At 39.3% G+C, this 27,605-nt stretch overlaps 1 protein-coding gene across 7 annotated transcripts in view; it reads right to left on the bottom strand.

The window, feature by feature from the left end:
* Positions 1 to 27,605, bottom strand: part of PHACTR4 (phosphatase and actin regulator 4) — a 101,364-nt gene that overhangs the window by 54,994 nt on the left and 18,765 nt on the right. For 4 of the 7 annotated variants that reach the window (XM_086716185.1, XM_086716186.1, XM_086716187.1 and 1 more), the window contains exon 2: positions 20,346 to 20,399. In XM_086716185.1, the coding sequence (XP_086572311.1) occupies positions 20,346 to 20,361 (16 nt within the window). In that variant the 5' untranslated portion in view covers positions 20,362 to 20,399. Of the gene's footprint in view, positions 1 to 20,345; positions 20,400 to 24,787; positions 24,806 to 27,605 lie in introns of those variants that run through there. The other 3 variants (XM_086716183.1, XM_086716188.1, XM_086716189.1) reach the window with 3 other exon arrangements.

The raw sequence follows: 27,605 nt of genomic DNA, 5'->3' as shown, positions 1-27,605 counted from the left end.
GCGTCGGGCTCTGGGCTGATGGCTCAGAGCCTGGAGCCTGTTTCCAATTCTGTGTCTCCCTCTCTCTCTGCCCCTCGCCCGTTCATGCTCTGTCTCTCTCTGTCCCAAAAATAAATAAACGTTGAAGAAACCACAAGGTATCAATGATGTGTAGAAACTAACCAGTCAGAAATCAAAGGGCTGCCCATCCCAGGGTTTTGAAACGAGTTAAATGTTCCCCAGTAAAGTGGCATTCACTGCTGATGACTCAGAGATGACTATTAGCCACTGCCAGTTCTCTCCTTCCTTCCTTCCTTCTCTTTCATAACTCTAACTCATCTGGCCCTCAACCCTTTAAGTGAGAAAGAAATCTAAACATTACCAAGGAATATTCTGAGCCACATATTCAGTAAGAATACAATCAATGTCGGATAATAGCTACAATGTTTGTAAAAGTTATTCAAAAATGTCTAACAAGGAATCTCCTTAAACATTCTTTTTTAAAACGTGTAGGAGAATAAAGGGTTCATCGTCTACTAAATAAAAATTCTGAGTAATGAACACCTGGTTACCCCATGAGTCAACAGTAATTCCTGTAATAGGAACCAAGGATGATTATATCAGTGGTGTTTCTATAAAACTTACTCCAGCTATTAACTCAAATGAACTTTATTCTTTGATTTCCATGTATGAAGTATCCACCTCTTTTGTAGCATTCTCTTCCCTCAAAACCCTCAATCTTGCACAATCACAAATTCTGGGAAATGAAGCACAGGGGCAAAAAAAAAAAAAAAAAAAAAAAGAAAAGCTATGCATATAATTTCTAAATTCAAATTCAAAGAAACATTATGTTCTGGATTATACAAAACTGTCCTTCTAAATCTTGTTTTAAAAAAAGTAACATGGTGGGAATGCAAGCTGGTGCAGCCACTCTGGAAAACAGTATGGAGGTTCCTCAAAAACCTAAAAATAGAACTACCCTACGAACCAGCATTTGCAGTACTAGGCATTTATCCACGGGATACAGGTGTTTATAGCAGCACTATCAACAATAGCCAAAGTATGAAAAGAGCCCAAATGTCCATCGATGGATGAATGGATAAAGAAAATGTGGTATGTGTGTGTATGTATATGTGTATATATATATATATATATATATATATATATATATATATATATGACATAATACTCTATTGTGTGTGTGTGTATATATACTCAGAAATCAAAAAGAATGAAATCTTGCCATTTGCGACTACATGGATGGAACTGGAGGGTGTTATGCTAAGTGAAATTAGTCAGAGAAAGACAAAAATCATGACTTGACTCATATGAGGACTTTAAGAGACAAAACAGATGAACATAAGGGAAGGGAAACAAAAAGAATATAAAAACAGGGAGGGGATCAAAACAGAAGAGACTCATAAATATGGAGAACAAACTGAGGGTTGCTGGAGGGGGGATGGGCTAAATGGGTAAGGGGCACTAAGGAATCTACTCCTGAAATCATTGTTGCACTATATGCTAACTAATTTGGATACAAATTTTAAAAAATAAAAAATAAAATTAAAAAAAAAAAGTAACATGGGGCACATGGCTGACTCAGTCAGTAGAGCATGCAGCTCTTGGTCTTGGGGTTGTGAGTTCAAGCCCCGTGTTGGGTGTGGAGATTACTTAAAAATATAATCTTCAAAATAAAAAGGGGTACCTGGGTGGATCAGTCGGTTAAGCATCCGACTGGTGATTTTGGCTCAGGTCATGATCCCAGGGTCATGGATTGAGCCCTGCATTGGGCTCCGTGCTGAACATGGGGGTCCACTTAAGATCCTCTCTCTTACCCTCTGCCCCTCTCCCCTGCTCGCCGTCTGTCATTAGGAAAAAGAAAAAAGGAACAGTGAAACACATTAACACTTTAGGACAACAATCTGGTGACGTCAGAAAAAATACGGACAATTGTGTGATTTTGCTCACCTGTCTATACTAAAGCAACTAGCCTAATTCTAGTCTAACTTTTTGGAAAAGATAATCTTTATTAGTACCGCTGAGGCTGTAAAAATGTAATCACCAAATAAAATCTTTCAAGATGCAAATTTGATTACTGTGTTTTCAGCCTAAAAATAATTTCTTTTACTGAAAAAGCCCGAAATTACACAGCATCCAGTTAGCTGTTACACACTGTACTAACACTCATCTATCTGGTTGCCGGGCCTATGCACCAAGGGCCTTCAGGATACCACCTGTCCTAAAATCCAGGGAGGAGCTGACAACCAGTTTGTTGTGCTGAGTTGTAGTGAAGGAAAATAAAAAAGATAAAGGGCTGAAAGAACTCTTCTGAGATTCATTCACTTGGGGCAAAAAGTCTTCTGTATCTTTAAACAATTTTACAAATCTCCCCAGTCTGACATAGTCTGTTTGTGGAGTACAGCTTTCAGTTTTGACATCCTCCTCTGTGTGCCTGGGGCAGTAATAGTTTACTGCTTCCTGCTTCCAGTTTGATTCCTCTCTAATCTATCCTCAACAGTGGGGCCGCAGTGATGTTTACAACAGCACAAATTTAACAGTGTTCTTCACGGCTCACAAAAAAAATCTTTCAAGCCCTGATCTAAGCCTACCTTTCTAACGAGCCTCTTCTCTACCTCCTCTCCCGTACTTACTTGTCTTCAGTCCTGGGACTAGTCTTCAGTCCTGCTGCACCTCGTGGAGTTCCTAAACTATGACATGCTCTCCTGGGTCTATCTACTGAGGCATCTGCTGTTCTAGCTACCTGGAAAGTCGTCTCCCTCGCCCATCCCCTCATCTGGCTAAGTCCTGCTCCTTCAAATTCATTTATGTGTCACTTCCTCCTTGAAGCCGCCTTTGAACATCTACCTTTTGACACTTAAGACTGAATCAGGTATACCTCTTCTGTGCTCCCAAGTCACCCTGAGTCTACCTCTACATACAGGGGTACACATCACTTTTGTTCTAATTATCTATTTACTTACTTGTCTCTCCTACATATATCCTCAGCAAGTAACATACTGCTCAGCACATAGTAGGCATTCAATAAATATTTGAAAACAATGGAGACAGGCAAAGGGAGAACAGGATCTTTCACTAGTTTAGACTGCAAGTATCCTTTTCAGGTTATGAAGTATTTAAGTTGGGGAAAGTGCCAGGCTGGTAGGTAATGAACTTAGAATAAGTCACTTAACAATTTCATGACAAAAAGGAAAGAAAAAGACAGGCATAATTGAGATTATCTTGAAAGCTACAGATTAAATGTTATTACAAATTCACTGCCATCTATGCTTACAGCAACACAATCTTTGAATTACAGTTGGTTTTAGATTTATAAAAAAAGTGATTGAAAAAAAAACCCAGCTCTGCTTTTCTTCTAGTTTCTAGGAGAAATGGTTACGAGGATTAAAATAGCACCACCAGTTTTTAATCACTTAAAGGTGATTCCTTTTCTCCCCTTCATTCTTGTTTCCCAATTTTTGGAAATTCTTGTTTCCCAAAAAGCAGTTTCATTGCTTTTTCTCCCCTTCATTCTTGTTTCCCAATCATTTCATTAAATGATAACGTTTCTACCAGAAAAATCAGAACACAAGAGATAAAATAATACTAAATATCTATTTTGTTACATATGAACATCTTTAACAAAAGAGCTGATGAAAAAGAGCTAAATCTTAGAAAGAATAAACTAAGTTCAATTTCCCATGCATTCTTTCCCCTCGATTTCTATGAATAAGCTAACACTAACTGAGCCTATATTATAACTCCAGGGACTATTCTAAGTGTTCTACATGTGTTAATTAATCTAATTCTCACAACAAGGACATCAAAAGGATTCCATTTATTATCCTACTTAACAGATGAGTCACACAGGGGTAAACTTGTCCAGTGAGTTCAAAGCCGACAAATGGCAAAATTGGGGCTCATATCTAAGTACTCTGGACGTGAATCTCTACTCCTACTAACATACTGTATACCTAAACATAAATTGAATTTACACAACTTATTTTTAACCTTAGAAACACTGTTGGAGGTATTACTGTAACAAAAGTAAAATTCAGGCACAGAGCAGTTATACTAATTGTCCAAAATGACAATGTTAAAATTAAAAAAATAGTTGTTCTCTTAGGCCATCCCTGATATTTCCAGTATGACCATCACCAAGAATGATGCTTCCTATCATAAAACCAATCTTTAAAGGAAATTCTTAGGGGCGCCTGGGTGGCTTGGTCGGTTAAGCATCCAACTTCGGCTCAGGTCATGATCTCACGGTCCGTGAGTTTGAGCCCCGCGTCGGGCTCTGTGCTGACAGCTCAGAGCCTGGAGCCTGTTTCAGATTCTGTGTCTCCCTCTCTCTCTGCCCCTCCCCTGTTCATGCTCTGTCTCTCTCTGTCTCAAAAATAAATAAACGTTAAAAAAAATTTTTTTTTAAAGTTAAAAAAAAATAAATAAAGGAAATTCTTAGAAAATAAATGAAAGGTCTAAAATCAAGAGAGGTTGGCTATTTGGGTCAGAGACATTTCTACCACTCCTCAAACTAAACCTGTAACAAAAATACCCCAGCCCCAGTGTTTCATGAGACGCACCTTTAACCCACACCGGGGGCATTATTAGCCATATAAAACAGTATGTTTCATCATCATATACTGTGTGTCTGTATCTTTAAGGTTATTAGGTAATTAGGAAGCCCCTAGATTTTCCTATTTCCCCATGTTCTCCAAATTCTCTTGATACAAGACAAATACAATAAAAAAAACTCTCCTTAAAGAAGTCACCACTAAGTTGTTCAAAGAATGCAGAGATAAGAAAGGAAATATATATCTATACAAGCAAATTTGGTTTTAATAATTTCCATACGTACAAGTCATGCTCAATAACATGGCATGAAATTCCAATAATGCAACTCTTTTCACATGTATAAAAACATTTATTCACTCTGCCTCACATTGACAGTTCTTAATCTCCTCTTTGAGAGCTGAAACTGTATCTTATTTTTTCCCTTCATGGCAACTAGGGCAGTGTACCAACAAAATTTATTGAATGAATTAATGAATCAGTCTGCCAGCCAATCATTCATTCATCCACCTTTTCACCTTTTGGTTGGAGTGAGTATACAGTGAGTATGAAAATAAATTATCAAGCAAAACTACCTGAACTTCATTGTAACCAATGTTAAGCCATTGGCCTTGGATGTACTATGAGATTAAAACCAGAACTAAACAAGCACACACCTTTAGTACTGGCAAAGCTCCACCTGAGGGCCACTTCTTTCTTTCATTAGTTAAGACATGATTCTTAAGGGTTCTTGCTATTCAAGCCCTTTGATTATTGAGCTCTAAGCTGAAAAGGGGAAAGACTGACTTCTGGGGCAAAATGGACAAAATAAAGCAGCCAGACCCACCTGTTTTATAGCATTTAAATTATCTGGGGGAGATCAAAGAAGAAAAACAGAAGATAAAGAATCACCAAATAAATTTAAAAATATTTAAATAGTCAAGACAAATGCAGTTATTATTATTGTTTTTTTTTTTTTTTTTTTTTTGTAGTATTTCATCTTTTTATGCAGTGGAAAAAAAGGAAAGCTGTAGCTACAGACTACAGTTTGACCTAATGTCATTCTGGCTACCAACAGAAAAACACTGATTTGATGAGGAAAAACCAATACAATCTTCAATTAGGAACTGAAGACCATCAGCACCATTTCACAAATAATCCATTATTATACTGCTATCACCTTCTTTTAATGAAACCTTCCATTATGGGTGTGTATGTGTGTGCGTGTGCACACGTATTCTGGACTCCACTGATGTTTCAAATAACAATCTTGTAAAAACGGTGTCTTTTGAGTCAAGGCAAAGCTCTACCATGAAAGGTCATTTCTTTAAAGTAAACTCTGCCTCCAATGTGAGGCTCAAACTCACGACCAAGATTAAGAGTCACATGCTTTAATGACTGAGCCAGCCAGGCGCTCCACAAAAGGTCATTTTTAACATGACAGAACTCTGAACAGGCACAAGAAGATAACCACTGATGTTGTTTTGAAATTAATGGTTTCCTGCCTAATGGAAAATGTTTATACTAGTCTCATTATCAACTTTTAAATCCCATTGACCATAATGTGAATTTGAAACAAAGGTGAGGAAACATTTTTTAAATTAAAGATATTTACTTATCACTTAATAGAAAAACATAAAAGTTTCAAAAACTTTAAAGACTTTTTTGTTTAATAAAAATTATACACTTTTAAATGGGAATATGCCATAAACACTGTGCTGTGTGCATTGTTCTTTATCAAAGTTATTTCTCTAGGTAAATAACCAAGAAAAGTTTGAAAAAGTAGAATAATGAAGGGTATTGTTTTAGACCTTAAAATATAAGACTATAATAATAATAAGGAGGTGCATGGGTGGCTCAGTCTTAAGGTTAAGTGTCCACCTTTTGATCTCAGCGCAGGTCTTGATCTCAGGGTCATGAGTTCAAGCCCCGTGCTGGGCTCTGCGCTGGGCCATGAAGCCTACTTAAGAAAAGATAATAATAACAAACAATGTACAACTGGTGTAAAAACTGACAGGTGGTTCAATAGAACAGAATGCACAGTCCAAAAATATACTTGAGATCTTACAAACCTTAACTTGCTGCAATAGCGTCATAAATCAGCAAAAAAGGGGCAGTTAATTACTTAACTTTTTTTTCTAACTTATATTTTATACACTTTGTCAAATACCAAAAGCAAATATAAATTAAATTAACTTCAACTGGGGCACCTGGGTGGCTCAGTTGGTTAAGCGTCCAACTTCAGCTCAGGTCATGATCTCGTGGTTCGTGGGTTTGAGCCCTAGGTCGGGCTCTGTGCTACCAGCGCAGGGCCTGGAGCCTACTTCAGATTCTGTGTCTCCCTCTCTCTGTGCCCTTCCCCAGTTCATGCTCTGTCTCTCTCTCTCAAAAATAAAATAAAAAAACATTAAAAAAATTTAAAAATAAATTAACTTCAATTATTAGAACTGCATTAAATCTATACAGTAAATTTAGTAATACATGGCACTAATTTTCCCATTGCTTGACACAATGCCTCTATTCCCTCCTCTATAGCAAATTTTCAGTTGTATCATAGAGCTTATGGACTTCTTGTTACAATCATTCCTAGGTATCTCATAATTTGGGTTGTGCATGTAAAGGGCTTTTAATTCCTTTAGTCTTTTGGCATAATTTATTATACGTACATTTAAAACGATTCATTTTTGAACAATTATTTTGCATTTAGTCAGCCATTTTACTGAACTCTTTTTCAGTTGATTCTCTTGGGAGTATTTTTATGAAGAGGAAATAATATTGGCCAACAAATATATAATTAACTTTTTCATTATTGGAACTTCTGATTAGTGTTTGCCTTACTACACTAAGAACTCCCAAAATAATGTTAAATAAGGTAACAGTGGGCATTCCTGTCTTGTTCTTATTCTAGTGGACATGTCTTCAATACCTCACTGGTAAGGGTGGTATTCAGAGAGCCATTTTTTAAAAAAAATATTTATTTATTTTTGAGAAAGAGAGAGGGAGAGAGCACAAGCAGGGGTAGGGCAGAGAGAGAGGGAAACAGAAGATCTGAAGGAGCTCTGCATGACGTGAGCAGATGTCAGAGCTTAACCAACTGAGCCAACCAGGCGCCCCAGAGAGTCATCTTTATTATGTTTAAGCTGTATGTAAACATACTGCAATAGAAAAAAAAAAGAACTAAAAGGATATATACAATATTCATGCTGTGGGTTGTCACTGAGTGGCAGAGGTGGGCAAAAGAAATTGTATCTAACTTTTATAAAATGTGTCTTAATGTTACCAATTTTTAAATCAATTTAGTAGGAATGTGTAGGTGCTTTTCATTTAAAAATAAACCATCAGATTCTTAATGTAAGTTTTTAGCTGGAATAGTTGAATTTTATAAAAAAAAAACTGTTATCAGAACACCTGGGTGGCTCAGTCAGTTAAGCGTCCAATTCCTGATTTTGGCTCAGATCATGGGTTGGAGCCCCAAGTCGGGCTTGACACTGACCATGCGGAGCCTGCTTGAGATTCTCTCCCTCTCTCTCTGCCTCTCCCACTCCCACTCACACTCACTCTCTCTCCCCCACCAAAATAAATAAACTTAAAAAAAATCCTTTAAAAAAATAAAAATTAAAAAAAAATAAAATAAAAAATTTTTGTCATCTCCAGAAATGAGCATATCATTTTCCTCCTGTTTTCTGATGTACCAATATGTTATTATTTATAGATTCCTCAATATCTTTAGATCCTAAAAGAAATCCTCTTGACCATATTCCTTTAATATACTGAGAGATGTGACAGTTTGCTAAAAATGTATAATGATACAGGTAATTGCTCTGGAAAAGATCATGGAAGCAGATACATCAGAATGGTATCAATAAATCAGTAGTTATCCCTGGACATAAAAGTTTTTTCTTTATGTCACTTTGTATTTTCTAGTTTTTCTGGAAGAAATATGTGTGGTTTTTGTAATCAGAAAAAAAATGCAATAATCATTTGTTGGATTTAATCTGCAAGTACTTTATATAAAATCTCTATAACTATATACACTGAGATGACAGAAATGCCACTTTTATTTTTGTACTATCTTTGTCAGCTTTTAGTTATCAAGTATCAAGTTATCAAGATCTTGTTAACTTTATAATAGATGGGTGTATTTTTCTATCTTTTTTTCTGTTCTCCTGTGGTTGATACAGCATTATAATTATTTGTTTCTTCACACTATGAATGAAATTACCATTAAACCCACTGAGCTTAGACACATTTTAACATTACTTACATGACTATTAGTCTATATGGGATTTTTATATCTTGAATCACTTTGGTAAATTATATTTTTCTAGAAAATTGTTCAAGTTATCAGGTATTCAACAAAAGTGCTAAAGTAATTTAGCAGACAACAGAGAACATTTTCAGCTTTGCACCACATCCAAAAATTAATTCAAAAAGAGTCACTGGCCTAAATGGAAAACCTAGAACTGTAAGCCATCTGGAAGAAAAAACAGAGAAATCTCTGCGACACTGGGTTAAGCAAAGATTTCTTAGAAGACAAAGAGCATTGGGGCGCCTGGGTGGCGCAGTCGGTTAAGCGTCCGACTTCAGCCAGGTCACGATCTCGCGGTCCGTGAGTTCGAGCCCCGCGTCGGGCTCTGGGCTGATGGCTCAGAGCCTGGAGCCTGTTTCTGATTCTGTGTCTCCCTCTCTCTCTGCCCCTCCCCCATTCATGCTCTGTCTCTCTCTGTCCCAAAAAAATAAATAAACGTTAAAAAAAAAAAATTTAAAAAAAAAAAAAATAAAAAAAAAAATAAAAAAAAAAAAAAAAAAAGAAGACAAAGAGCATTAACCATAAAAGAAAAAAACTGGATTTCATCAAATTAAAAACTTGCTAATCAGACAAGCCACAGCCTGGGAGAAAACACATGTATCACACATATATCGTAAAGAACTTGCATGTGAACCATGTAAAGAATTCTTCCAACTCATTAATAAGTCAATTTTTAAAAAGAGGGAGAAATCTTAATAGATAATTCACCAAAGATATGGATGGCACATAAACACATGACAAGTTACTCAGTTGGTCATGACGGAACTGCATATTAAAGCCATAATGAGAAACCACTATGAGAATTACCAAAATCCCAAACATGGACAACACGAAAGGATGGTGAGGACGTGGGGCAACAGGAAGGCTCATTCACTGCTGGTGGGAATGCAAACTAGGACAGCCACTTTGGAACACAATCTGGCAGTTTCTTATAAAACTAAACATACTTTTACCGTACGTTCCAAAAACTGTACTCCTTGGCATCTACCTAAATGACTGAAAATGTATGTCCACACAGGAACTGCACACACATTTATAGCAGCTTTATTCATAACTGCCATAACTTGGAAGCAACCAAGAGGCCCTTCAGGAGATGAATGGATAAACTGTGGTACGTTCAAACAATGGAATAGTATTCAGCGCTAAAAAGAAAGGAGCTATCAGGCTATGAAAAGACATGGAGGAACCTTAAATGTATATCACTAAGTGAAAAAAGTAAATCTTAAAAGGCAATGAATCCAAATATATGACACTCCGGAAAAGGTATGAAAGGAATGAACTACTGATATACTTCATAGCATGTATGAATCTCAACAGCATTATGCTAAGTGGAAAAAAACAGAAAAGGCTATGTGTCATACAATTCTGTTTATATAACATTATGGAAAAAGGGATAGAACTCAGATCTAAGTGGTTGCCAGGGGCTAAGAGTGGAGGGACGAGATTGAGATTATTTTTTTTCAACGTTTATTTATTTTTGGGACAGAGAGAGACAGAGCATGAACGGGGGAGGGGCAGAGAGAGAGGGAGACACAGAATCGGAAACAGGCTCCAGGCTCTGAGCCATCAGCCCAGAGCCTGACGCGGGGCTCGAACTCACGGACCGCGAGATCGTGACCTGGCTGAAGTCGGACGCTTAACCGACTGCGCCACCCAGGCGCCTCAAGATTATTTAAAAAGGTAAGCAGGGAGGGGCAGCTGGTTGGCGCAGTTAAGCGGCCAACTGCTGGCTCAGGTCATGATCTCATGGTTCCTGGGTTCGAACCCCGTATTGGAGTCTGTGTGGACAGCACAGAGGCTGCTTGGGTTTCTCTCTTGCTCTCTCTGCCCCTCCCCCACGCATACACTCTCTCAAAAACAAATAAACCTTTAAAAAAGGTGCACAAGGAAGTTCTGCGGTGAAAGAAATACTGATTGTGATAGTGGTTATACCAACCTACATGTTTTTCAAAAACACAGGAATATATACCTAAAAAGGGTAAATTTTATTGTATGTAAATTGTATCTCAATTAACCAGACATAAGTTAAAGAAATAAGTCGGGGGGGTGGGGGGGGGGGAGATCCTAAGCAGCACCTTGTAACTGCTTAACCCAGACTGAAAGCTCCATAAGAACAGGGACCAGGGGTGCTTGGTTGGCTCAGCTGGAAGAGCATGTGACTCTTGATACTGGGTCGTGAGTTTGAACCCCACATTGGGAGTAGAGATTACTTTAAAAACAAAAAAAACCAGGGATCATGTCTTATTCACGTTTATACCTTTAGTGGCTTAGATATTACAGCTATTATATATTTACTATGTGTTTGGCATCATGTTACAAACATTACAAGCATTATTTCATTTAATAATTTTAGTTGTTTTTTTTTTTAAACATTTATTTATTTTTGAGACAGAGAGAGACAGAGCATGAATGGGGGAGGGTCAGAGAGGGAGACACAGAATCCGAAACAGGCTCCAGGCTCTGAGCTGTCAGCACAGAGCCTGACGCGGGGCTCGAACTCACAGACCGCGAGATCATGACCTGAGCTGAAGTCGGACGTTTAACCGACTGAGCCACCCAGGCGCCCCTAATAATTTTAGTTTTTTAAGTATATTTAATTATCTTGAGAGGGAGAGAGAAGCCCAAGATGGCTCTGTACTGTCAGCACAGAGCCCGATGTGGGGCTGGAAGCCAGGGAACTGTGAGATCATGACCTGAGCCAAAGTCAGACACTTAACTGACTGAGCCACCCAGGTGCTCCTAATTCATTTAATTCTTATAGCAACTTTGTGGAAAAGGCAAAATCCATATTCTTATTTTACAGATAAATTAAAGATCAAAGGGTAACTGTATTGCCAAAGGACATAGCCAAGAAATGGCAGAACTGGGATCTGAACTCAAGTTTGTCTGATTCTAAAGCCAAGGGCTTAATTGTTAGGACATGCTGCCTTGCTGATTTTGCTCAGTATTTACTGAACAAATGAATGGATGAGGACCAAGTCAATGGTGCTGGAGTTTGATAGGATAGGCTGGATCTAGTTCATGAGAAGAATAAAATGTCTTGTATTTTAAAAGGCCACATTGTTAACATGGTTATTTTAGGCACAACAGTTAAACTGTGCATGTAAAATGACCATTATAGTATTTAATCCTCATTAACAAAACCTTTCTACTATCTTTTACCTCCTTTAAGAAATTAGTTTTATAGGGGTGCCTGGGTGGCTCAGTCAGTTAAGCATCCGACTTACGATTTTGGTTCAGATCATGATGTCACGATTTGTGAGATCGAGCCCAGAGTCAAGCTCTGCACTATCAGTGCACAGTCCGCTTGGGATTCTCTCTCTCCCTCTCTTTCTATCCCTTCCCCGCTTGTGTGCATGTGCAGGCTCCTTCTAAATAAATAAATAAATAAATAAATAAATAAATAAATAAATATTTAAAAAATTAGTCTTATACACTTTAACACTGAGAAATATAAAGAAGAAACAAAAATGTCCTTAAAAATACAATGCAGATAAAATCTTTGTTTATGTTTTGAAAAATAAAAGTAATACAGGGGCATGTGGGCGGCTCACTTGGTCAAGCATTCGACTCTCAATTTCGACTCAGGTCATGATCTCATGATTTGTGAGTTGGAGCTCTATATCAGGTTCTACACTATTAGTGTGGAGCCTGCTTGGGATTCTCTTCCTCTCTCTCTCTCTCTCTCTCTCTCTCTCTGCCATTCCCCCACTCACACACTCTCTCATTCTCAAATCTTAAAAAAAATAAATAAAAGTAATATCGGTACATAGTTAAAAGACCCAAACCATACAGTAAGATACAAAATGGTAAGTGAAAGCCATCCTTCTCTCCTATTATTTCCTTTTAATTTTAATTTTAACTATTTTTTATATGAGAGAGTGTGCTAGCACAGGGGAGAGGCAGGGGAGGAGAAAGAGAGAGAATTAAAAATTTTTTAAAATGTTTGTTTATTTTTGAGAGAGAGAGTGCAAGCAGGGGAGGAGCAGAGAGAGAGGGAGACACAATCTGAAACAGGTTCCAGGCTCTGAGCTGTCAGCACAGAGTCTGATGGGGGGGCTCGAACTCACGGACCGTGAGATCATGACCTGAGCCAAAGTCAGACGCTCAACTGAATGAGCCACCCAGATGCCCCGGAAAGAGAAAGAATCTTAAGTAGGCTCTACTCTCAGCACAGAGCAAAATGCAGGGCTAAATCCCATGACCCTGGGATCATGACCTAAGCTGAAATCAAGAGTCAGAAGCTCAATCCACTGAGCCACCCTGGCATCCCTGAATTTTTATACTCATGGCCTATGCTATGTTCATTGCACATTGATAAGGGCTCAGTATGCAGAAGTAAATTCAGATGGAAATCAGTCTTCACATTTAGTCAACTCATCACACCTGTTATGATGTAGGGACCACGGAGTAGTCAGAAGGGTTGAAAAGTAGAGAAAATATATGGGAAATAGTCCAGAATGTCAGCATTACTACTTTTCAGGCTTGCATTTCCACTATGGCTCATCTTTTTGTGGTACAGACAGAAAAAAATAATTACATGATATCAGTGCTATTAAAGTTTACAGAAGCTGGTGTTTTGTGCTATTTCCCTGATAATTGGTTATTCTACTTTACGCAGAAAATTTAAAATCACTATAAGAAATACGTACAAATATGTATTGTGTGCTTACTCTTGGGTAGTGGAACAACAGAAAGATCTTGCTCTCCTTAAGTTTACAGTCCTATCAGAAAACGAAGATATTTAATATATATTTATAATAATGCTTTTTAAATTTTCTATTCAAAACTACAGAAAAAAAAATAGAACTAATATCATTTTTGGCATAGTTTAATTCCAAAGGAATTTATCTCCTACTCCCTAAGGATCTCAAAACTAATTAAGTTCATATTTTGGTCTTCATTCTTAAGGAGGAGGGAGGAGGGTATGTGTTATTAACACATTTAGAGCTTCAAGTGGTAACAACATGACAGCATCACAAAAATGTTTTCCCATGAACTTTGGTGATTTTTTTTTTTTTTTTTTTTTTTTAAGTAGGCTTCACCCCTAGCATGGAGCCCAACACAGGGCTTGAACTCACGACCTCAAGATCAAGAACTGAGCTGAGATTGAGTCGGAGGCTTAACTGACTGAGCCAATCAGAAGCCCTATTTTTTTAAAGATTTTATTTATTTATTTTTATTTATTTACTTTTGATAGAGAGCACAAGTGGGGGGAAGGACAGAGGAAGAGACAGAGGGAGACCCAGAATCATAAGCAGGCTCCAGGCTCTGAGATGTCAGTGCAGAGTCTGATGCCAGGCTCGAACTCACAAACCACAAGATCATGACCTGAGCTGAAGTCAGACACTTAACCAACCGAGCCACCCAGGTGCCCCAAGATTTTATTTATTTTTTACTTTAGCAATCTCTACACCCAGTGTGGGGTTTGAACTCACAACCCCAAAATCAAGAGTCACATACTCCACTGATCCAGCCAGCCAAGCAACATGTTTTCCCATGGACCTTGAAGTTAAGTGCATTAGCTGTGAGCATGACTCCTTAACAAATGTCCTTGAGTAGCTAGGAAAAATCCCTTTATAACATAATAGTTATTTTATAAATTCAGATACAGAAGAGGAGAAAATAAATTAATTTTATTTGTTTAGATATAGCTTTTGTTCTACTTCAACACACTGCCTCTCATATTCCCAATGTGATACAAATTTTAATCTAAAACAGATATTACCTTGTAAAACTGTTCCCAGAATACCATGCATATGAATAAAGCCTTTGCAACCAATTTCAAACTTAGGATTCATACTAACAATCTATCTCATTAAATAATTATTTCATCAAGCACATACCAAAAGAAATATTTTCAACAAATTGTGTTTACTTCTATATAAGAAAGGGTATACAGAAACTTAATAAAGTCAGAAGATTTGGGGAAGGCAATTTAGTATACAGATCCTCTCCTACCTAAAAAAACCTTTAGGAGCTTCATATGACAGAGTTTCAGTCCCTTTTCTTTTGGCATGCTATGGGGAGAGTGGCTGGTAACCCATGAACAGTTGATAAGAGAGAAAGAAAGAAAGCAAAAACACTAACGAGCCGTTTTTAAAAGCAGTAGGGGACGAGATATCACATAGCATAAACTGTATACACATCTTTTTTGGACCCTTCCTTCCTCTCACACTGAATGTACAGTGTAGCCATTACTCCCCCCCCCAGTAAAAATTATTAATATACAATAATAATACTTTCATTGAATTCTACCAGGTCCCTTTGAAACTGGAGGTGAAAGGGAAAGAAATAAAATAAAGAGAATCAGGGTAAAAGCTGTTTGATTCCTTTATCACCTTCCCCATTCCATGACTTTGAATGTCTGTTCCCACACCAACACTGGCAGAATTCAAGAGGTCTGTTTCTTTTTTTAAAAAAAAATTTTTTTTAATGTTTATTTATTTTTGAGAAAGAGAGACAGAGCATGAGCACGGGAGGGGCAGAGAGAGAGAGAGGGAGACACAGAATCCGAAGCAGGCTCCAGGCTCTGAGCTGTCAGTACAGAGCCTGACGCGGGGCTTGAACTCACAGACTGAGATTATGACCTGAGCTGAGGTTGGATGCTCAACCGACTGAGCCACCCAGGTGCCCCTCAAGAGGTGTGCTTCTTGGAAGAGATTAAACAACTGGTTTTTGAACTGAGGACACAAAAGGCAGTTGACAATGGGAAGACAGTACTAAAACCTGAGGGAAATTAGGTGACCATGTGCACAACAATGCTGAATGGAGCAAACCCCTCTGCCCTGCCCAATCCCCATCACCCCTTACCATCTGGAAATCTAGTCAGTGACAGGAAGACTCTTCTCCTACTGGTGTGGAGATTTTCCTCAACAAGAGGGACAAGAAGCTCACCCTACAGAAAGGCCCAAAGGTAATCAGCCTATGTGTTTAAAGCTTCTAATTTAAAGCTTCCCACTCTTAATCAGAAGCAGACAGCTAATTATTATGAGACATCAGAGGAAAACTCAAACATAAAACAGATCAAAACAAAGAGAGAAAAGCAACTTTAGGGGAAAAGAAACTATGCAAGGCAAAGAAAATTTGTTGAAACAAACAAAAATATTATGAAAGAAACATTCCACGAATAAAAAAAAAAAGATCTAGAAAATCAAAACATAATAGTAGAGAAGAAAATTTTAATTGAAGGTAAAGATGAAGAAGTTTTCTAGGAGGCAGAACTAAAGGAGAAAGAGGTGAAAATCAGGAAACTATTCTAGGAAGCCAAGCATTGAGAAGCAACTGGCAATCAAGAAAGAAGACAACATGGGGTTTACTAAAACAAAGGAGCCAACACAGGAGAGAAGCAGAGTCCCCAAGTGAGCAGGGTTACCCAGGATGACAGCTGTGTACCACACCTAGAGAGACATCTGCCCAGATTGAAACAGTATGACTCAAGAGACAGACTGAAGGTTGTCAGCACCACCATCTCTGCTGCCATTTATCCTCTTTCAATAAAAGAACGTTTATCTTGACTAATACAGTATAACAACGTTTATCCTGACAATATCTCAGTTTATCTTGACTAAATGCTGATGAATTTCTACTCAAAATACTTGGCTGCCTAACGAGCTCAGAACACTCATTTCATCCCAGAGAAATGTTCTTTAACCAAGTCCTGAAAGCTGTAGGTGGGTCATGGTCAACTTAGAAGAAATCACAGAGCTGCCCACTCCCTCTGACCGTCTTTCTGCCACCTGTCCAAGACTAGGTGCACACTGGAGACCTGCCCAGTACAACCTCCAGGACAAGTCTGGACTTTGCCCAAAGTTGCTTTTCTTCCATAGAATAGACTCCTTAAGCCTCAGGAAACTGAAGAAAGGATGGTCCATTGATGCCTGGGGATCCCTGAAATCCTTCCAGCAGTCTAAGAGGTACAGCTATAGACTTAGTAATACTAAAGGATTATTTGCCTTTTTCTGGTGTTGACACTTATCCTGATGGTACAAAAACAATGGTGAGCAAAACTGATGATACCTTAACACAAATCAAGGCAGTGGCACCAAACTGTTAATAGAACTCATGGTCTTCACCACTACATTACTGCAGTTGAAGAACAATGCCAATTTTAAGAATGTCTTTGATAAAGCAGTAAAAGTTATTAGTTTTAATAAAAACTAAATCCTTCAGTACATACCCTTCTATTATTCTGTATGAGGAAATGGGAAGTACGCATAAAACATATACTTACGTACAACAGTTACCTTTAGGAAAAGCACTTGTGTGACTGAGTTGCCAGCTGAACTAGCCAGGTGTTTTTCTTTCTTTCTTTTCTTTTTCCATAAAATACCATTTTTACTTGAAGGGTTGAATGACAAACTATATTATTCAAGCTTAGATATCTGACAGGTATTTTCTCAAAATTGAATGAAAGTGAGCCTATCATTACAAAGAAAACTGACAGTGATTGTTGCCAGTGATATAAGTCAGGCTTTCAAAAGAGAATGGTAATTTTGGAAGACATATCCAGAGTGAGTGTGACAGCTTCTCAATATTTAAGACTTTTACAGTGAGACCAGTGATAGTATTAACAAAGGTGATTTTAAAATATTATATAATGAAATGTGTAAATATCTGTCCACGTAGGAAAGGTCCCAGAGGCGTTAGGTCTGCTCACTGTAACTTGATGGGTCAACATCCCTCACTTTTGTTTTCAGAATACAACAAATAATTCTTTTTCAGTGCATTTGTATAACTGTTAGCTAACCTAATTACCACAAAATTCTCACCCTATCTTATAAGGACTCTACCATCTTCGAAACACACTTACTTTACATTCAGAATTCTTTTCTTTGTCAAATGGCACGGAGCAGATCATAACCCAGCAAACATTACCATATGTATGTTTTGTAAGCAAATAAGAAAATTCCATTTTTCTTTAGAATCCACATTATGAATATAAATGCTAATCAGGTTATGATTCCAAGATTTAAAGTAGAAGAGGAAAAATCTCACTAGCACAGAACACCACCTTCCTTTTTCTCATGTTGGTGATCAAAAGCACCTTAATTAGATGCAATTAAATTTAAGTGATGCTTAAGTTAGTTAGGTTATAGAGAAAAATTGTTTCCAGTAAACATTCTTGGAGTTGTCAAAAGTTACTCTAGTTTGTCACATGTACATGTTCTATACGATTTGTCACCAAGCAACCAAAATCAACTAGATTTACTAAACCGTTCATAAGGAATCCCCACCAGAATTAACTTAATAATAAAACTACAAATTTATCACTAAAGTACTGACTGCCCTCTAGTGTTCAAACTAAGGATTATGTTGATGAACTTGATGTAAGAGCCCCTCAGGGGGCCAAGGTCCTAAAAAAGCAGTTACGGACATTAAAAGGAGAGAAGGGCACCTGGGTGGCTCAGTCGGTTAAGCGTCCGACTTCGGCTCAGGTCATGATCTCACTGCTTGGGAGTTCGAGCCCCGCATCCAGCTCTGTGCTGACAGCTCAGAGCCTGGGGCCTCTTTTCGGATTCTGTGTCTTTCTCTCTCTCTCTGCCCCTCCCCCGCTCACACTCTGTCTCTCTCTCTCTCTCTCAAAAATAAATAAACATTAAAAAAAAATTTTTTTTAAAAAGCAGAAGAAATTTGGATCTTGCAAAGTTCTCAAAGCAAGACAATAGCTATTAACCTGAACTACTCATTACTCGTACCAGTAGCCCAAGCGCTGATCTCAGTCATCTAGGGTAACTGGGCACGAGTAGAATATAAAGTTGGTAATATTTTTCTTATACTTCAAGTTACATTGGCATAAGAGGAGATTCAGATTTCTTCACATTTAGCAAAGAATCACAAAATGCCTGAATCAAAATCTTACTCCAGCATGCTAAGGTTAACAGTCTAAGGAAAACAGTCTCTGGTCCCTTTTTTTTGCATATTTTAAACTCCTATTTTAAATTTTAAGTTCTTCCTAACTAGTCTTCCTAATCTGTAATATGATTTGGGGGGAGGAAGGGATGGATACCCTAGACTATATCTCTCTTTGAAATTAGAATCAATAGGAAAACAGTAACTTACTTTATAGTCAGAAAGGTAGATACTAAACCTTTGTGTATCTAGATTTACATTCCCTTAACCATGCTGTTAGATAAAATATCACGTACATACAAACTTCACTAGAAATAGTGAACATCCTTGCCATTATGATTACTTCCATGGTATCTTTCATTGGCCAAGTACTAACGAAGAACTTCAAAGCACACTTGTTTGGAAATAGTAGCAGAACTAAACTTCCAACCAAACAGAGGAATTCATAAGTTCCTAAGTGTTCAAGATCGAGAATTTTAAACTTCTTATTTTAACTTGCCAAATGGTTCTTTGTTTTATTGGAAGTAAGTAGCATTCTAGATCAGCAGATCTCAAAGTACAATGTAGGAAACACTGGGGATCCCTAAATAGCAAGGTTAGGATTATCTTTTAAAAATAAGACAGGGGCGCCTGGGTGGCGCAGTCGGTTAAGCGTCCGACTTCAGCCAGGTCACGATCTCGCGGTCCGTGAGTTCGAGCCCCGCGTCAGGCTCTGGGCTGATGGCTCAGAGCCTGGAGCCTGTTTCCAATTCTGTGTCTCCCTCTCTCTCTGCCCCTCCCCCGTTCATGCTCTGTCTCTCTCTATCCCAAAAATGAATAAACGTGAAAAAAAAAAAATTTAAAAATAAGACAAAGATGTTATTTGCCTTTTCACTCTCATAATCTCTCAATTGTATAGTCAATTTTCCAGAGACTACATGGTACGTGATACAGAACAGACTGCAGGAGCAGCTATGTGAATCCAGTTGTCTTCTATTAAGTCAGACTTTTAAATTTTTTTTTTTTCAACGTTTATTTATTTTTGGGACAGAGAGAGACAGAGCATGAACGGGGGAGGGGCAGAGAGAGAGGGAGACACAGAATCGGAAACAGGCTCCAGGCTCTGAGCCATCAGCCCAGAGCCCGACGCGGGACTCGAACTCACGGACCGCGAGATCGTGACCTGGCTGAAGTCGGACGCTTAACCGACTGCGCCACCCAGGCGCCCCGTATTAAGTCAGACTTTAAAGAGACTCGCAAAAAAAGTAAAACAATCCCTCCCTTGTTGGTTTTTTTTCCCCCTTGTTTTGGAGTTATTTTTCATTAACAATGTTATGTATGAAGCTTATGAATTTATTAAAGCGGTTATAAATGAAACAATATTTTAAAAATTTGTACAACATAGTAAATATCAACAGTAACATATTTCACAGTAACACAGTAAATATCAATAAATATAACATAGTAAATATCAATAAATATAAGTCATGCCAACAAAGCTCTCTTGGGCCTTCAATTATATTTACAGTATAAAGGGATCTTGAGACCAAAAAGCCTGAGAGCCATTAAGCTACAGAGCAGCATACTGAACATGAAAAAATTAATTTACAGAGGTTTAATGGAGGTGAGGATAAAACACAAATATCATTTACTAAGAAAAATGTTAAGTGATACTCACCAAATGGATCTTCCATGCCACTATTAACCAGTTTAGGGAGGTGAGGTATAGTTTCTAAAGAGAGAAAAAGGTAAATGATATACTTTAAAACATAAAATCCACCACCTTTTATGTCTTTTTTTTTTTTAACACCCAATTCAGTAACAGTGATTATAGTTTAAAAGTGGAACATTATAGGAGTGCCTTGGTGGCTCAGTCATTTAAGCGTCCAATTCTTGATTTTGGCTCAGTCATGATCTCACAGTTGGTGGGATTGAGCCCCGCTGGCGTCAGGCTCTGCACTGAGAGCACGGAGGCTGCTTGGAATTTTCTTTCTCTGCCCCTTTTCTGTGCCCACATGCACGCACATGCACTCTCTCTCTCTCAAAATAAAATAAACATTAAGACTGGAACATTATAGAAATGTATAATGTATTAAGTGAGAACATTACCAACTGGGGTTTATTTTAAGACAGCTGAGATACAGATATATAGTATAAAAATATCGTTGGGGCGCCTGGGTGGCGCAGTCAGTTAGGCGTCCGACTTCAGCCAGGTCACGATCTCGCGGTCCGTGAGTTCGAGCCCCGCGTCAGGCTCTGGGCTGTTGGCTCAGAGCCTGGAGCCTGTTTCCGATTCTGTGTCTCCCTCTCTCTGCCCCTCCCCCGTTCATGCTCTGTCTCTCTCTGTCCCAAAAATAAATAAAAACGTTGAAAAAAAAATATCGTAAAACATTTAAGGCTAATTTAAGTTTATTTATTCATTTTGAGAGACACAGAGACAGAGACACAGTGCGCGTGAGTGCACGCACAAGTGGGGGAGGGGTGGAGACAGGGAGAGAGAATCCGAAGTAGGCTCTGCATGATCAGCGTGGAGACCAATGCAGGGCTCAGACTCACGAACCACAAGATCATGACCTGAGCTGAAGTTGATGCTTAACCAACTGAGACACCCAGATGCCCCTAATTTTCATTTTAAAATATATTATTCTCAGTTTACTCAAGTAAGTTACCTTTCCAGCCCCCATCTTGAATTTACTACAGTGTAAGGAAAAAGGATAATTCTTATGTAAAAACACATACCCCCCCCACCCCACCCCAGACACCCGATAAAACTCACATAAACATCTGAGAAAGGGTATCCATGATATCTTAGAATTGATTTTGCCTAAAGAAAGTATGAGTTATTTCAAATGCAGTAAGTTTTTTTTTTTTTAAATTTTTTTTTAACGTTTATTTATTTTTGGGACAGAGAGAGACAGAGCATGAACGGGGGAGGGGCAGAGAGAGAGGGAGACACAGAATCGGAAACAGGCTCCAGGCTCCGAGCCATCAGCCCAGAGCCTGACGCGGGGCTCGAACTCACGGACCGCGAGATCATGACCTGGCTAAAGTCGGACGCTTAACCGACTGTGCCACCCAGGCGCCCCATCAATAAGTACACTTTAAAAGAATAATCAGTGGGGCACCTGGGTGGCTCAGTTGGTTAAACAGCCAACCCTTGGTTTCAGCTCAGGTCATGATCTCATGGTTCATGAGATCAAGCCCCACGTAGGGCTCTGTGCTGACAGTGCAGAGCCTGATTGGGATTCTCACTTAAAGGACTATGTCAATTTTCCCCTCTCTTGCATAATACAGTCCTAAGAGACATAGATCATCCGGACTTCTTGCAGGACATCACAGTGACCACTATATTAATAACATCTTGCTAACTGGGCCAGATGAGCAAGAGGTAGATAGCACACTGATGGCCTAGTCAGGAAACATGCATTCCAGACAAGTGAGAGATAAATATCTCAAAGGTTCAGGAACCCATTACATCAGTAAAATCTTTAGTAGTCAGGACTTGACAAGACATGCCATTCAAGTAAAGTCATCCAAGTAAATAATTGCATCTTGCACCGCCAGTAAGAGGGAAGCACAACACCTGAGAATACTGCTCTGGCTTCTAAACCAGGTGACACAAAAAGGCGCATTTGGAGAAGAGCTCAAAACAGGAGAGGACTGCAGGCCTGGGTGGTGATACAAACAACCTGGCCAATCCTATGGTATTACAGCAAGCCCCAGTGGGAGAATCACTACACAGACCACTGGGGTTCTGGAGCAAGCCCATGCCACTTGTAGGAGAAAATCATATACCTTCTGCACAACTCCTGGCATGATATACTATGTCCTAGTAGATATGGAGCACCTGACCATGGGACACCAAGTGACCGTTTACTTAGAAGCATCCATCATGACCTAGGTTCTGTGAAACACACCAAGCTGTAACGTCGGGTGTACCCAGTAACAATACAGCATAAGATGAAAGTGATACAACCAAGAGCAAGCACAAATAGGACCCACAAGCTTGAGCACAGAGCCCAAATCATCATATCATCCACCACTGTTGTACAAGAATATCCCTCAGCATATACCTTTCTGGACATATAGGAGGCCCTATAGCCAGCTAACAGAGAAAAAAAACTTCACATTTTTCATAGATAGCTGTATGCGGATACGAGTCAAAAATGAACAGGCACAGCCCCACTCCGGGGGTGGCACGGAAAGACAGTGGTAAAGGAAAACCCTCCCAATGGACAGAGCTTTAAGCAGTACACTTGACTGTCTACTTTGTGTAGACAAAGAAGTGGTGTGATAGTTCACAGGAAAGTGTCCTAACATGCTGGTCAGGGGGCATAAAAGTGGAAAGATTGGCATATTGGGGCAAGGAGGTCTTAGGGTAGAGGCATGCAGGAGGGCATAGGAGTGGATACAACATGTTAAGACCTTTGTACGACATGTTAACATTCATCAGAGAACATCTGCCATGGAAGAAGCACTAAACAACCAAACAGACAATGACTCAACTAATTTGTCAGCCATCTTTTGTCATGGCCTCCCAAGTGCTGACAAAATGAGCACATGAAAGAAAGTGGACATAGTGGCAGAGATATATACCATGTATGGACCACAGAATGAACTCCCAGTTATGCTCCAGTTACTGATGCCGCAAAAAGTCCAAATGGCCAGGGGCGCCTGGGTGGTGCAGTCGGTTAAGCGTCCGACTTCAGCCAGGTCACGATCTCGCGGTCCGGGAGTTCGAGCCCCGCGTTGGGCTCTGGGCTGATGGCTCAGAGCCTGGAGCCTGTTTCCGATTCTGTGTCTCCCTCTCTCTCTGCCCCTCCCCTGTTCATGCTCTGTCTCTCTCTGTCCCAAAAATAAATAAACGTTGAAAAAAAAAATTAAAAAAAAAAAAAAAAAAAGTCCAAATGGCCAGCCACAGAGGCAAACACTAAGCTCCAATATGGCACCACCTTTTAAGGAAACCAATAGGCCACATGATGGCAAGTTGACTGACTATATTTGGCCCCTTCCACCATGAAAAGGTGAGCAATTTATTCCAAAAGGAATAAGGACATATTCTGGGTAGAGGTTTGCCTTTCCTGCCCAAAGGAACATCACTACCTGAGAGTTCAGGAAAATTGTAATCTATCAGTAAGCATCATCCCACACAATATCATGTCATCACATTAAGTACAGGATAGGGCCCAGGACCATGAGATCCACTGGCGGTATCATACAATAGCATCATCTAAAAGCTCCTACCTTAAAGACCACTGAAATGGCCTGAAGGCAAAGCTGAAGGATCAACTCAATGTAATATGTTATGAGATCAAAGTGCCACCCTCCAGGATGCAACATATGCACCAAGTCAAAGACCTTTACATGCTATGTCTTCAACAGGAAAAATACATGGATACAGGAAAATGGTAGGTAGAAACATGATACCCTGTTTGGCACCAAATCCCAAAGGCCCACCTGGAGAATGTGTGCGTCCTATCCCTGCAACTCTAAAGATATTCATCATCGAAAAAGAACACTTCCATAGGAGACAAAAGAATCCCAAGACTATTAGCTATGGGTGCCACCTGGGCATTTTGGAGTTCTTATATCTAGGGATAGTAGGCAAAGAAGAGGAATTACCACCTTAGCAGGGATAACTGATCCTTATTATCAGAAAGAAGTAGGGCTGCTGTTCCACAAGGGGACAGTGACAATATATCTGAAACCCAGATGATCCACTTGGGTGCCTACTGGTACTCGCTTTCCCAATTCTGAATGCACAGTAAACAGACAAATTGGATACTCTGGCCTAAGAAACGCATGGTAGCTAGTTGTTCAGATCCTTCAGGAATGAACGTCTGGGTCACACTACCAAGCAAGACATCCAGACTGGTGAGATGGCAGCAGAAGACAAGGGGAATCTGAAATGGAGAGTGGAGGGAGGTAATAATTACCAGTTGTAATGTTGAGACCAGTTGCAGCAGCAGGAGATATAGTTCACCACACCAACTTCCCTCTTCTAAGCATCCCCCAGATAGAAGAGAGGCCCACCAGTATTCTGGAGGAGCTATTCTCTCAACATGTATAAACAAGTAGATGACAGGAACAAAAACGAAGACACAAAATTCCAAAACTTACCAGGTGCAGCTAAAGGAGTGCTTAGAGAGAAATGCATAGCTGTAAACACCTACAATAAAAAGGGAAGAAAGAGGCTGTCTGGGTGGCTCAGTCGATTAAGTGTCCGACTTTGGCTCAGGTTATCATCTGGCAGTTCATGGGTTCGTGCCCTGTGTTGGGCTATGTGTTGATGGCAAGGAGCATATTTGGGATTCTCTCTCTCTCTCTCTCTCTCTCTCTCTCTCTCTCTCTCTCACATAAATAAACATTTGAAAAATGTTAAAAAAGTAAAATTAAGAAGATCTCTAATCAACAACCTAAACTTTTACCATAAGACAACTGGGAAAAAAGTAAACAATATGGATTAGAGCAGAAATTAGAGAAATAGAAAACACAAAAATTAAGTCAAAATAAATTAAAGACCTAAATGTAAGAGCTAAAACTATAAAACTCTTAGGAGAAAAGATAGGTCTAAGCTTACAACCTTTAGTCAGGCAATTAAGTTTCTTAGATATGATACCAGAACCACAAGCAACAAAAGAAAAAGTAGATAAACTTTACGTCGTCAAAATTAAAAACAGAAAATAAGTGTCAAGAGGATTTGGAGAATTATGTACTGTAACACAAAATGGTGTGGCCATTGTGAAAACAGTATGGCAGTTCCTAAAAAATTTTTCAAAAAAAATTATCACATGATCCTGGAATTCTACTACTGAGTATACACCCTGAAGAATTGAAAGCAGGGACTCAAACAGATACTTATACACCCATGTTCACACTAGCATTACTAACAACAGCCAAAAGGTAGAAACAACCAAAATATTCATCAACAGATGAATGAATAAATAAAATGTGGTATATATTATTCAGCCTTAATAAGGAATGGAAGTCTGACATGCATTACAACACAGATGAGTCTTTAAAAAATTTTTTAAACGTTTATTTATTTTTGAGAGACAGAGAGACAACGTGAGTGGGAGAGGGGCAGAGAAAGAGACAGAATCTGAAGCAGGCTCCAGGCTCACAGCAGTCAGCACAGAGCCTGACACAGGCTTTGAACCCACAAACCGTAAGATCATGATCTGAGCCGAAGTCCAATGCTTAATGGACTGAGCCACCCAGACTCGCCACAACATAGATGAATCTTGAGACATTATGCTAAATGAAATAAGCCAAATCCAAAAGGAAGACATTGTAGGATCCCACTTTACCTAGAGCCGTCAAATTCAGAGACAGAAAGTCAGATGGTGTTTCCAGGGGCTGGCAGGAGGGGAGAATGAGGAATTATCATTAATGGATATACAGTTTCAGTTTGGTAAGATGAAAAATTTCTGAAGATAGAGGGTGGTAATGGTTGTAGAACAATATGTCACTGACGATACTCTCAAGAAATGCTTAAATAGGGGCGCCTGGGTGGCGCAGTCGGTTAAGCGTCCGACTTCAGCTCAGGTCACGATCTCGCGGTCCGTGAGTTCGAGCCCCGCGTCAGGCTCTGGGCTGATGGCTCAGAGCCTGGAGCCTGTTTCGGATTCTGTGTCTCCCTCTCTCTCTGCCCCTCCCCCGTTCATGCTCTGTCTCTCTCTCTGTCCCAAAAATAAATAAATGTTGAAAAAAAAAATTAAAAAAAAAAAAAAAGAAATGCTTAAATGGTAAACATCATAGTGTATATTTTACTGCAATAAAAAAAAAAAAAAAAAAAAAAAAAGAGGGACGCCCAGGTGGCTCAGTCAGTAAAGCATTCAACTAACCAACTCTTGATTTTGGCTCAGGTTATGCTCTCACAGTTCATGAGATCAAGCCCTGCGTCTACTGTGGGTGCAGAGTTTGCTTGGGATTATCTGTCTCCCTCTCTCTCTGCCTCTTTCCTGCTTGAATGCTCTCTCTCTTTCTCTCCCTCCCTCCCTCAAAATAAATAAACATTAAGGAAAGGTTTAAAAAACAAAACAAACAAAAAACAAAACTAGCTGAACCTTGGTAAGGTTCCAGTGATTATTAAGATGGCATTTCAACTGACTTTCATTTCCCTCTCTTCAGGTTTGTGTTAGCCTTGAAAATGAAGAACTCCATAACTACAGTAGCTATGAAAACCACAGCCTAACAGCTACTGGAAAAGATACAACAAATGTGGAGCTCCCTCAAAGCCCCATCCTCAGAGAGCTGTTAGTATGTGATCGGACTAACAGCATCAAGAAAAGTCCAAGCTCCTTATCTTTATTTGACCTCACTCAGAGCTTGCTCCATGTGAACAGCCCTATCCTGAGGGCATTTTTCAAAACCCTTCAGTGACACTGGTTTAACATCCCAACAGCCTAAGGCAGTGATACCAGCTGGAGGTTAACACTGAACAAAAAACCCATAAATGTTCAGGAATGACATGTCTATAAGGGACTCTGGAAAGCTCTGACATATTCCTGGGTATCTAGAAGGGCACATGCATTTACAGGCTGTGCACAAACCCAGGAAAGGCATGAGAGGAGGCCCTGATCTCTTACCTGCGGTTGACCTTGAAATTCTGTGCAAGCAGGAAGTGATGGCTAAGGGAAGGTTGTAAACTACCTGCAGGGAGTATTGAAGGTATACTCCAACATACAGACACAGCACCTTTGGCAAAGGGTGGGTAATTTATTGGTTCAAGACACTTAAGGAAATCTCTGTCTAATCATTGGCTAACTACTAAACCAACTAAGCAGAGACTGCAAAGGCCATACCCCATAAAGCATACAGGCTCTATACATACTTAGTCCAGGAAAGTCACTAAATAAACAGCAATAAGAAACCCACAGGAGAGAGGGGAGAATCTGATTTTCAAACTTGCCACATTATTTTAAATGGCTCAGTT

The sequence above is a fragment of the Puma concolor genome, chromosome C1, assembly GCF_028749965.1.
Source record: "Puma concolor isolate L17-30 chromosome C1, mPumCon1.1.hap2, whole genome shotgun sequence".
In the NCBI taxonomy this organism is placed as follows: Eukaryota; Metazoa; Chordata; class Mammalia; order Carnivora; family Felidae; genus Puma; species Puma concolor.
This window is presented reverse-complemented; position numbering and strand designations above follow the sequence as displayed.